Below are 13,056 nucleotides of genomic sequence, written 5' to 3' on the forward strand. Positions count from 1 at the left end.
AGGTACCCGCCCCAATCCCCACGCAGCTGCCCGTGGCTGGGTGGAAGCCTGGAGCAGAGACAGGAGCCCTGTCCTAAACACAGAGAGCCCAACTGACCATGCACAGGGGCCACAGTGACACCAGCTACCACAACGCTGCCCACATGGATGGGGCAGGATAGTGTGGCAGACAGCCTCTAGGATGACCCCCAATCACCCCACCCTTGGTATTCACACCTGGGTGTGGTCCACACTGGATCCAGATTGGTCTGTGTGACCAACATACGCAGAAGTGATGGCATGCCATTTCTGAGATTAGGCTGTAGAAGGTCTTCGAGATTGTAAAAGGCAGGTTTTGGGCTCTTTCTCTCTTAATCTGGTCACTTGCCCTGGGGGACACCAGCTGCTGGGTCATGTGGGCACTCAGAGAGCCCAGTGTGGTGAGGAATGGAGGCCTCCAGCCAACAGATAGCAAAGACCTGAGCTTCCTGCCAACAACCTCGAGACTGAGCTTGGAAGTGGATCCTCCAGTCCATTAAGCCTTGAGATGATAGCTACCCTGGCCAACAGCTCCATGACACCTCTCTTGGAGATCCTAAGCCTGAGGCAGGCAACTCAGTTGAACCCGGAATTCTGACCATAGAAACTGCGAGATAAAGTTGGTGCTTTAAATACCTAAGTGAGAGGTCCTTTGTTACACAGTCATAGGTAACTAATACACTGGCTGCCAGCTCCTTAAGGACAGAACCTAATTCATCTGCTGGGCCTCAGTGACCATCTCACTCTGGAGTTCAGTATATGTTTGCTGACTTACGATTGGATTGTCAGACTTAGCTGTTGGTCCAGTGATTAAGAATCTGCCTGCCAAGCTAGGGGACACGGGTTTGATCCCTGGTCTGGGAAGATTCCACATGCTGCGGGTCAACTAAGCCTGTGGGCCACAGCTACTGAGCCTGCACACCTAGGGCCTATGCTCTGCAACAAGAGAAGACGCCGCAATGAGAAGCCCGTGCACCGCAACTAGAGGAGACCCCGCTCGCTGCACCTAGACAAAGCTGGTGCGTGGCAGTGAAGACCCAGCACAGATGGGTCTTTAAATATTAAAAAAAAAAATTTTTTTTAATTGGATGGTCCATCCTCATGTGACAGATGAGGAGCTGCATCAGCAGGTAAAAAGGCCAAAGTTGGGACTAGAACACAGGACTGCAATCCCACCGCCTAATGGCTCTCAGCACCAACTCTGTCTAAGCCTGTCTCTGTTGGTGCCTCTCAGGGATGGAGATGTGGGTGTCTGAGAGGAATAAGAGTGTGCGCCTAAAGGTGTGTGGACAGGATGTGTGTGAGGTGGTAGCGGGGAGTCCATGTGTATGCATGTGTGGCTTCAGGAAGCGCATTTCCAGGGCAGAACCCACTTCATCAGCTTTCCTGTGGCCATCACCCACATCCTCAACACATGGATGTCCACTCAACAGCAGCTACCGAGCAGCTTGCACTCCCGGAGCAGCTGTACTTGACTGTGCAGATGGTCAAGCATGGAGGAAGCAGCGTGGCTCACGGCTGACCAGCATGGTCATCAGATCGCCTTCTCCTTAGCTATTTATTTTTACATAACCCTGACCTCCCAGCATCCATGTTGCTTTAGTAACAGGCCTTCATGAGACTGGACAAGAGGCAGACAGCTTCCCAAGGCTCCAGCACATAGCACAGAGCCTGTCACATAGAAGACGCCCAGTGAGAATGGAGTGAATGAATGAGAGTCAGTGTATCAGTGAGACAGGGGAAGCTGTCCAGGCAAGAACAGGCCAATGCCCTGAGCCACACACACATCTGGACGCCTCTGTCTTCGACATCCCCAGCCCCCTGCTGGCCTTTCTCTGAGACCCTTGGGTGCTCACTCATGTTAAAAACCAGACCTGGTGAACTTCATTCATGCATCAGCATCTCCTTAACCAAGTCTTAAACAAATGCAGGCACAGCTCTGCCGCTTGCAAACATTACACACTCCCTGCTGGCTTCATCTTTCTCCCATTTAGAAAATCAACAAGACAGGCTGGAGAAAAAGGCTTGAATGAAGACACACAGTCTGGCTCTGAGAAGCGATGATTTCCTAGTATGTCACACGCCTCCCCCCTGAGAGGCCTCCTTCTGGTGGGTTATGGGAGTGTCCGGCCACCCGTGGACAACAGCAGAGCTTGACATGCCTTTTGGGGATTCCCCCGCTGTATCAGCGTCCTAATTTTAATTCCTGCATTTGCATATGTTTCCCAAGCATCCCACTTGCACCGAGAGCCTCCTAGCATCACAGCAGAGCTCTGGGCTCTCAGAGACTCTGTCTGTCCTTCTGTCTTTGTTCCTCTGTCTCTCTGTATCTCCCCATCCCAATTCGTCAAGAAAAGGATGATCTGAGTGGGAAGAGGGGGTCCCCCTGGGTCCTGCCCTTCTGCTCCCTCAGACTCTGGGTCCCAAGCTGGGGCATGAGGTGATGGAAAAAGACTGGAACCCCCTCCCTCTTGCCCCCTCCCTCATTGCCCACTCAGAGACACACAGGAACACTGTGTGTCCCAGGCCCCCAAAGTCTCCACCCACCACCCATGCGCCTCTGCACACATCACTCCATTCCTTCCATTGCTTCCACCCTCAGGTCACCATGGTGACAGCACTCCAGCGCTGATGCTATTTCCCAGAATGGACAGAAACAGTCCCCCACTCTGAGGACCTCCTTCCCGGAGCTCCCCTTCATGGCCTAACTCCACCCACCCCTCCAGTTGGCTGCAGGGCTCTTCAGCTTTGCTCACTGCCAGTCTGATGCCCCTGCAGAATGAAGAGGCGTGGGAGGGGAGGAAGCCAAGCAGGGAAGGGCTGGGCTCTGGTGGAAGAGGGGAGGAAGGGTAGGAGGAAAGAGCTGTACACTGAGGGCAGGCCCACCTGCCCACTGCAGGGACCTGAGTTTGCTTGGCCGGGCCCTCAGAAAAATCCAGCATGACAGGCAGTGGGGCCCAGGGCCTGGGAGTCAGGAGGCCTGGGCCCAGCACCTGCTCTCTACTGCCTCGCCCTCAGGACACTGATCAGAGCCCCTTTCCAGATGCTCTTCTGCAGCAGGAGCTACGGAACAAAGCAGCCAAAGAGCATCAACAAGGGATGAAGTCTGAGGATGGGGCAGGGCGGCTGAGGGGAACCAGACAGCCCAGAGCCAGAGGCCAGGAACCCAGGGCACTTCCCAAGGAGGCGGGCGGGACCAGGCACAGCCTGGCAGGGGCTCAGGGGAAAGAGCCAGTATGGGAAAGGGGGGAACTAAGAGGGGAGCATGGAAATGGGAACAGAGTGGGTCCCATTCTGGTGTGAGAGGCCCAGAGACTGCCCGCTCCTGGCTCCATCCCAGGCGGGTGCCCGAGGGCCCCTCCAGAGGAAGTGTTGTTGCATCTGTTTCTGGGGTAGAGGGTGGAGGTCGGGGGTGGAGGCTGGTAGTGGGTGCCGCTAGGATGGGTGCCTCCGCCCTGCCCCACCCCACGCCGTTCTAACTGGAATCCCATGTGGAGAGAGGCAGAGGCACAACCAGAAATGTTCCAGCAAAAAAAAAAGACACAGTGGTTCTCGGCAAACTTTTTTGGCTAGAACATTTCCAGCTGGGCTCCAGGCACTTCCAGGGTCCACCCTTTGCTCAGCTGGCTTCCGGCTGACCCTCTCCCACTCCCTCACTCAGCTCAAAGCTCTCCTCTTCTTCGTAGGGTGACAGAGCCACGCCCCTCAGCCCCACACCCAGCAACCCCCACCCTGAGACCCAGGACTGTTCATTTCCCTCAGGGCTGGGGTGCCCAGGACTGGGTGTGGGGCTCTGTCCCCCAAGGGTCTTAGGGGCCGGGATCTTTGAGACTGGTACCATGACGGCCAATGGTATGTGTCGTGTGTTTGGCCAGAGAGGCGAAGGCCTCTGCTTCCATTGAGGGGGAAGAGTCATGCAAAGGCAGAGAGGCTGGACGATGACTTGACAGTCTCACTGGCAGCAAGTCCTGTGCTCAGGAGGGGGTTCTCCAAGGGGGCCCTACCCATTGGCTCAGCCGTATGTTCTGAGTACCGGGTTGGCCCCCTGCGTAGCCTGAAGGCAGCAGCTCCAAGAGGGATCAGGGTCTCCCACCCGCTGCGCTCAGTCGGGGTAGGGGTGAGATGAATGGCGGCAGGCCTTACCCCAGCCAATGCTCAGGTAGAGCCTGAAGACGCGTTGCTCGGAGAAGACGGACAGGGCCAGCAGCGTGTACAGGTACACTCCCTCCACCAGGAGCCAGTAGTAGTTGGCCGCCACGCAGTACTGCATGAGCAGGAACACCAGGCGACAGCCCAGAGACTCCTGGGGGCAGAGGAAGGGTCCCAGGGGACAACGGCTAGGCCCCTGCCTCTCCTGACCCCCCTCCCGGTCCCGCCCCAGCTGCTTTCCTGCCAGAGCGAATACAGGGTGACACAGCTGACACCTTCCCGCCCAGGCCAGCGCTAAGACCTTGACCTGCTCTATCCAGCTCACGGGGTCCTCACTATCCTGGAGGAATGAGACTAATTAGCCCCATACCAGTGAGAAAACTGAAGTTCAGAGAAGTAAATAACTTATGCTTGTGAACGAGTAAGTGGTAGAACTGGAATTCAAACCCAGGTCTGTCTCCAAAAACCACTCCCCGGAGTCAAACAGTACTCTCTCTATGGGCAGGGCAGTCTCTCCCTCCTCAGACTGGAAGCTCCCCAGGGTGGACAGCCTCTCCCATCAGATGGGACTTGGGGTTCCCTGGGGTGGACAGCCTCTCCCATCAGACTGCGGGCTCCTCAGGGTGGACAGCCTCTCCCATCAGACTGGGGTCTCCCCAGGGTGGACAGCCTCTCCCATCAGACTGGGGGCTCCCCAGGGTGGACAGCCTCTCCCATCAGATGGGACTTGGGGTTCCCTGGGGTGGACAGCCTCTCCCATCAGACTGTAGGCTCCTCAGGGTGGCCAGCCTCTCCCATCAGACTGGGGGCTCCCCAGGGTGGACAGCCTCTCTCATCACACTGAGGGCTTCCTGACGACCAGGTCAGAGCAGCTCTTGCCTTCCTTTGTGCCAGGCCTGGGTGGGGTAGGGAAGCCTGCCCTTCACAGACCATCCACCCTCCCCAAGCCCTCCCTGGACACACCACACACCTGGTAGGAGAGGAGCCCGTCCCACTGATGCTGCTGGGCGGCCGTGCTGTACATCCACTTGAGGACCGCGTCCTTGATGAAGACGGACAGTGCTCGGAGGATGAAGGATGCAAAGAGGTTCAGATGGATGTAGTTCCGGGTACAGTGCAGGTGTCTGCAGGAGAAAGCAGGGCCTTCCCTGGCATGATGACCGACAATTATGCTCCATGGGCCCTGGTTCTCAGGCATGTGTCTGTCCCTGGGACTATGCTCCTGTCTTTCTTCCTCCAAGATGCCCTCATTTCCCATAATCTTGAAAATCCTTTGGATTTCACATCCTGCCTATCCATGACGCCTTCAGCTGTGTGGTGATTGCCACCCCACCCTCATCTACATACTATACTTCTCTCTGCAGCATCTTCCCTCCTACAAAGTCACGTGTAACCCAAGTGATCTGCATGGAGACCACTTTTCCCACTGAGGACTTGCTTGGCTTCCTGATGACAGCCCATGTCTAACATGCCTCCAGGCTGCCTTACAGTGACAGATTGGGGCTAAGCACGTGGCAGGAATTCAAAAAGTGCTGGATACAACTTCAATATCCTTTCATGTAAAAACAAACTGAAAATATGAGGACATTTCTTGACCCAATAAGGGCTGTCCAGCCAAACAAGGAGCCAACCTCATTTTTAACTGAGAAATTTTTAAAAGATTCCCTTTAAATCAGCAACAAAATAAGGACGATCTAGCTGTCAGGTTTACTTATATCACATCTACTTAACTTTGTACTACAAATCCTAGCCACTGTAAGAAGGCAAGGGGAAAAATGGAGAAGAACTGGAAGTAAAGACACAGAGTTGTCACTGTTTGTAGATGGTCTTCACAGGAAATCCAAGAGAATCAACACACAAAGTATTAGAACGAATCAGAGTTCATTCAATAAGGTTGCTGATATGTATGTTTATGTACATCAGCAATAAACAATTAAAAGTAAATTTAAAAATTCATTTGCACTATTTCTAATTAGTACCTGGAAATAAGTCTAACAGAAGATGGCACAATTTCTATGGAGAATACAGGTAAAGCTTGCTTAAAATAATTAAAGAAGACTCAAATTAATGGAAGAGTCACCAGATTCATGGATAGAGACACTATCTTGAAAGTGTTGATTCTCTTCACGTTAACCAATAAATTAAATTCGCTCTAATAAAAATTTCAACAGTGTTGGTTTTTCTTTTGATGGAATTAAAAAAAAACTTATAAAGAACAAAGTGATTCAGTTATGCACTTCATGCATCTATTCTTTTTCAAATTCTTATCCCAATTAGGTTGTTATAGAATATTGAACAGAGTTCCATGTGTTATACAGTAGGTTCTTGTTGGATATCCATTTTGTTTATTTATTTTTATTTTTCTGGCCATGATGTACAGTATATAAGATCTTAATTCCCCAACCAGGGATCAAACCAGGGCCCCCTGCATTAGAAGAATAGAGTCTTAACCACTGGACCACCAGGGAAGTCCCAGTTATCCATTTTAAATATAGCAGTGTGTGCATGTCAATTCCAAACTCCCTAACTATCCCACCCTTCCTCCCTGGTAACCATAAGTGCTCTAAGTCTGTGAGCCTGTTTCTCTTTTGTAAATAAGTTCTGTTAATCAATTATGCTCCAATATAAAATGAAAAGTTAAAAAAAACAAAACTTATAATGAGAGCCAAGGGGACTTCCCTGACAGTCCAGTGATTAAGACTCTGTGGTTCAAATGCAGGGGACATGCATTCAATTCCTGGTTGGGGAAACTAAGATCCCACATGGTATGCAGTGTGGTAAAAATAAATAAATTTATTTATTATTTATTTTTTTTTTACTTTACAATGTTGTATTGGTTTTTTAAGAGCCAAGGGCCAGGAATAGTACAGACATTCTTAAAGAATCACAATGTAGGGGCCCTGCTGTAAGAAAACCAAGATTTTCTGATGAATCTAAGTAGATAGGGCATCGTGGTTATCAACAAAGGGACAGGTAAGTAGACCAATGGGAAACCATCCAGGTGACAGAGACCCACCCAGGTGTAGATAAGGCTTGCCACACAGCAGAAACCAGGGGTGGAAAGGGGGCTATCCATAAGTGGTCCTGATGCAATTAAGTATATGCATATGCGGAAAAATGAAATTAAATCTCTTATTTTCGCTATAGACAAAAATAAATTCCAGGTTCACCAAAGAGCCATTAGGGATGTGTAAAACTTATAATGCTAGGATAAGGAAAGCTTTCTTAAGACCATAAAGAAATTTGGCCTTTGGGGGAAAAATTTTGATAAATTTTTTTATCATTGGAAAAATGAATTTTTATTAATTGATAACACTTACTGATGAATTATGTTTATCAACAGAATCAGATACTTGATATATTTCATTCTGTTAAAATCAAGACTTTTGTTTATCAATAGAATCAGATACATTGATATATTCCATTCCATTAAAATTAAGGCACCATACAGTAAGTGAAAAAATAAACCACAGACTGAGACGATATATCCTGGATTACTATCCAGAATATATAAGAAATGCCTAAAATCAAAAGAAAAAGCCAAATCAGCTGATAAAAAAGTAAGCCAAGGATATGAACAAGCAATTCACAGAATGAAACATAAAAAGTCTGCTGGATCTCTCTAGGAATCAGTGATATGCAAATTAAAACCATAATGAGATACTTCACACACTTCAGATTAGCAACAATTAAGTCTAAAAATAGGAAATATTGGTGAGGATGTTAAGCCAAGGGAACTCTCATATATTACCAGTAAGAGGGCAAATGGGCCTGACCACTTTGGAAAACAACTTCACAACACCTAATACATTTGCAACGGCACATCGTATTCAGACCAGGCACTTCTACTCAGAGGCATGTGTCCCTGGAGCCACGCACAGGGGGTCACGGGTAAGCATGTTCATCTTAGCAATGTTTATAATTGAGAAAAGAAGAAGAAAGAGAGAAACACTTCAAATGCCCAGTAAAAGGACAACAAATAAACTGCAATATATCATACAATGGAGTGATGGTTCAAATGAATGAAACAGAACCACCTGTATCATTTGTGAATGAACCTCACAAAAATACATCAGGCCAAAAATAACACTGCTGAAAGGTATGCCCAACATGCCATTAAAGATACGCAAGATCCATGCTATACGGTTTTATAGATACTTAGAAATGCAATAAAAGTATTGAGAGAGGCATCAGAATTATAAGCAGCTCCAGAGGAGTTTCTTCTGGTGGGGAGGAAGGGTGACCCTGAGAAACTTAACCTTGCCACTGGGCTCTAGTTCCTGGGCTTCAGGGTGTGGGCACAGGCGATTATAGTCCCAGACACTGTATTTTCAGATCTCTAAACGTTTCCTAATAAAAGGGGAGACCATTCTTGAGTGAATGTATTTATGGAGCACTGACTGTGTGCCCAGCCCTGACTGTGCCAGAAGCCATGGGGACGCAGGAGGAATGCCACCTCTCCTGCTCCTGCTGGCTGGTGTCCTGAGCTCCCAGCCCTCGGAATTCCTCCTGCCCTTGAACCTGGCCCACCACCATCAGTGCAGAGGGCGTGGGAAGGGCCTGGTACTCTGGAAGGAATGGGTAGACCTGGGGAAGAAATTTTCCATGGGAGCTGACAAACTCCAAAGAGAGCAGAATCGCTAACCCGCTGAGGTCTCCTAAAATCATACTGAACTCCCCATCATTTGGGACACAGGCTCACAGGAGAAGACCTCCTCTCCTCCCATCATCCACCGTGAAGGCGTGAGGCATGTGTTTGCTTTTCCTTTTTTGCGGTATTACATGCACACATGTACATGGTACAGATTAGCCTAAGTACACAGAACTGTGGGCTGTTTTCAGCCTCAGAGTCTATGGTGTGGCCTCGCTGGACATCTCTTAGGAGAGGACCCTGCTATGCTGTCGCTTCAGTTTGGTGCCCCCTCCTCTATATGGGGACAGAGCGACAGGTCAGGCGGAAGCAGCCCCCTTACCTGAAGCCCAGGAGGATGGCCGAGGCGATGACCAGCGCAGAGAAGGAGAGCGCGTAGCCCACTGTGTAGACGACGTAAAGAGACAGGAGCTGTCGCTCCGGAGAACTCTGTGTGCACACGGGGGACATGGCGTACGGGGGGTGCCCACGATCCTCCTCTCCCACAGCCTGCTTACCCGGGGGACAGGGAGACTCAGCCCCACTGGGATCCCGGAAATGAAGAAGGGAATCACCTATGGTGACGGTCCCTGGATTTCAAGGACCTTGTTCTGAGGCCAGAGAGGTGAACACACACCACCTGTGTCCAGAAGGCATGGTGAGCAAAGCCCCAAAGGCAGGGCGGTGTGCAGGTGGAGACAGACCTACCCACCAGATGGCCCGGGTCCCTTCTCCCATGAAGTTGGCCCCCTGCTGCCCCCTCCCTCGCCTCCTCAACTCACACGGTCCCCTCGCTTGGAATCCTCACACTCGGACAGGTCCCTCCAGGGCAGGCTTGAGTTGTCCTTGTGCAGCCATAGGCCGTCTGCGGTGCAGAACCGGTAGACGTGACCCTGCAGCACTGAAGCGGATACAGAGGGTGAGCCTCGGCCCAAGGCCAGCTGCCTTGCTCCCCTCCCCACCCAGAGGTCGACCCTGTGACCCCTCCACACATGCACACACACACACACACACACACACACACACACACACACACACACACTCTCAGGTCTTCCTCTCCTGCCACATGTTTGTTTCACCCAGGAACAGGAGAGGTCACAAAGGGGACCTGCCCAGGCCCCGCCTGGGCCTTTGCTCTTAGCCACCCTGGAATGCAGTTTGACAAACCCACACTTTTGCTATAAAGGCCACACCATTTCCAAGGCAGAGGAACCAGAGATCAAATTGCCAACATCTGTTGGATCATTGAAAAAAGCAGGAGAGTTCCAGAAAAACATCTACTTCTGCTTTGTTGACTATTCCAAAGCCTTTGACTGTGTGGATCACAATGAACTGTGGAAAATTCAAGAGATGGGAATACCAGACCATCTGACCTGCCTCCAGAGAAATCTGTATGCAGGTCAGGAAGCAACAGTTTGAATTGGACATGGGACAACAGACTGGTTCCAAATCAGGAAAGGAGTACGTCAAGGCTGTATATTATCACCCTGATTATTTAACTTATGCAGAGTACATTATGAGAAACGCTGGACTGGATGAAGCACAAGCTGGAATCAAGATTGCAGGGAGAAATATCAATAACCTCAGATATGCAGAAGACACCACCCTTATGGCAGAAAGCAAAGAAGAACTAAAGGGCCTCTTGATGAAAGTGAAAGAGGAGAGTGAAAAAGTTGGCATAAAACTCAACATTCAGGAAACTAAGATCATGGCATCTGGTCCCATCACTTTATGGCAAATAGATGGGAAAACAATGAAACAGTGATAGACGTTATTTTTTTGGGCTCCAAAATCACTGCAGATGGTGACTGCAGCCATGAAATTAAGACACTTGCTCCTTGGAAGAAAAGTTATGACCAACCTAGACAGCATATTAAAAAGCAGAGACATTATTTTGCTAACAAAGGTCCATCTAGTCAAAGCTATGGTTTTTCCAGTAGTCATGTATGGATGTGAGTCATGTTGGACTATAAAGAAAGCTGAGCACTGAAGAATTGATGCTTTTGAACTGTGGTGTTGGAGAACTCTTGAGAGTCCTTTGGACTGCAAGGAGATCCAACTAGTCCATCCTAAAGGAAATCAGTCCTGAATATTCACTGGAAAGATTGATGCTGAAGCTGAAACTCCAATACTTTGGCCACCTGATGTGAAGAACTGACTCACTGGAAGAGACCCTGATGCTGTGAAAAATTGAAGGCGGGAAGAGAAGACAACAGAGGATGAGATGGTTTGATGGCATCACTGACTCAATGGACATGAGTTTGAGTGAACCCCAGGAGTTGGTGATGGACAGGGAGGCCTGGCATGCTGCAGTCCATGGGGTCACAAAGAGTCGGATACAACTGAGTGACTGAACTGAACACATGATTTCCAGGTCCCTGCCTCAAATCTCATTCAGACAATGTTCGGTGCTGATAAGCTATGGCCCTGGCAGACCCACAGCCACCCCTGAGATTTCTGATTCTTGGAACTCAGGGCCACCTCCTTGAGCAAAGTGGACCTCAGCTATAAAGTGGGCATAGAGCTCCTGAGAAAAATAAAGAGACACAGCCCTGCCCTCAGTGAGCCCCAGTCTGAGGGGATACAGCCCCACCTCAGGGAGCCCCAGTCTGAAGGGAGACACACCTTCGCCTCAGGAAGCCCCAGTCTGAGGGGAGACACAGCCCTGCCCTCAGGGAGCCCCAGTCTGAGGGGAGACACAGCCCTGCCCTCAGGGAGCCCCAGTCTGAGGGGACACAGCCCCGCCTCAGGGAGCCCCAGTCTGAGGGGACACAGCCCTGCCCTCAGGGAGCCCCAGTCTGAGGGGAGACACAGCCTTGCCTCAGGGAGCACCAGTCTGAGGGATCACAGCCCTGCGTCAGGGAGCCCCAGTCTGAGGGATCACAGCCCTGCCTCAGGGAGCCCCAATCTGAGGGATCACAGCCCTGCCTCAGGGAGTCCCAGTCTGAGGGGACACAGCCCCGCCTCAGGGAGCCCCAGTCTGAGGGGACACAGCCCCGCCTCAGGAAGCCCCAGTCTGAGGGGAGACACAGCCCTGCCCTCAGGGAGCCCCAGTCTGAGGGGAGACACAGCCCCACCTCAGGAAGCCCCAGTCTGAGGGGAGACACAGCCCTGCCCTCAGGGAGCCCCAGTCTGAGGGGAGACACAGCCCCGCCTCAGGAAGCCCCAGTCTGAGGGGAGACACAGCCCCGCCTCAGGAAGCCCCAGTCTGAGGGGAGACACAGCCCCACCTCAGGGAGCCTCAGTCTGAGGGGAGACACAGCCCCACCTCAGGGAGCTGCAGTCTGAGGGGACACAGCTCTGCCCTCAGGAAATTCTAACCTGATGGAGGAGATCCAGTCCTATTGTCAAAGATGACCTGATTTATCACCGAGGAAACCAGAATTGAAAGAGACACATGTACCCCAATGTTCATTGCAGCACTGTTTATAATAGCCAGGACATGGAAGCAACCTAGATGTCCATCAGCAGATGAATGGATAAGAAAGCTGTGGTACATATACACAATGGAGTATTACTCAGCCATTAAAAGGAATAAAGTTGAATCAGTTCTAATGAGATGGATGAAACTGGAGCCGATTATACAGAGTGAAGTAAGCCAGAAAGAGAAACACCAATAAGAGTATACTGACACATATATATGGAATTTAGAAAGATGGTAATGATGACCCTGTATGCGAGACAGCAAAAGAGACACAGATGTATAGAACGGACTTTTGGACTGTGAGGGAGGAGAGGGTGGGATGATCTGGGAGAATGGCATTGAAATATGTATACTATCATGTAAGAAACAAAGTGCCAATCTATGTTCGATACAAGATACAGGATGCTTGGGGCTGGTGCACGGGGATGATCCAGAGAGATGATATGGGGTGGGAGGTGGGAGGGGGATTCAGGATTGGGAGCTCGTATACATCCGTGGTGGATTCATGTCAATGTATGGCAAAACCAATACAGTATTGTAAAGTAAAATAAAGTAAAAATAAAATAAAATAAATAAAAGGAATACATAGCCAATGGCAGAGATACAGTCCTTAGAGACTCTCTGTTCAAAGACGGGGAGAACTGGCTCCTCCCTTCAAGTAGCTGGAGATGGAGGCTGTCCTCGGAGACCTCCCAGTCTGAGTGGGGAGCCCCTGTCCTCCAGGAGTTCCCCGTCTGAGAGAGGAAGGAAGCACAGTGCCTGACTTCAGAGAATCAAGACTCTCACAGAAAGAAGAAGGTGCTTAATAAGGAATAACACCAATGTGAAGAAGAGA

At 50.4% G+C, this 13,056-nt stretch overlaps 1 protein-coding gene across 1 annotated transcript in view; it reads right to left on the reverse strand.

The window, feature by feature from the left end:
- GLP1R (glucagon like peptide 1 receptor) overlaps nt 1-13,056 on the reverse strand; it is a 41,449-nt gene that overhangs the window by 11,676 nt on the left and 16,717 nt on the right. Inside the window, exons 4-7 of the mRNA XM_018039225.1 lie at nt 9,580-9,698; nt 9,141-9,247; nt 5,138-5,291; nt 4,162-4,321 (exon numbers count right to left, since the gene is read on the reverse strand). Coding sequence (XP_017894714.1) covers nt 4,162-4,321; nt 5,138-5,291; nt 9,141-9,247; nt 9,580-9,698 — 540 coding nt within the window. The remainder of the gene's footprint in view (nt 1-4,161; nt 4,322-5,137; nt 5,292-9,140; nt 9,248-9,579; nt 9,699-13,056) is intronic.

This window comes from Capra hircus, chromosome 23, assembly GCF_001704415.2.
Source record: "Capra hircus breed San Clemente chromosome 23, ASM170441v1, whole genome shotgun sequence".
Lineage (NCBI taxonomy): Eukaryota > Metazoa > Chordata > Mammalia > Artiodactyla > Bovidae > Capra > Capra hircus.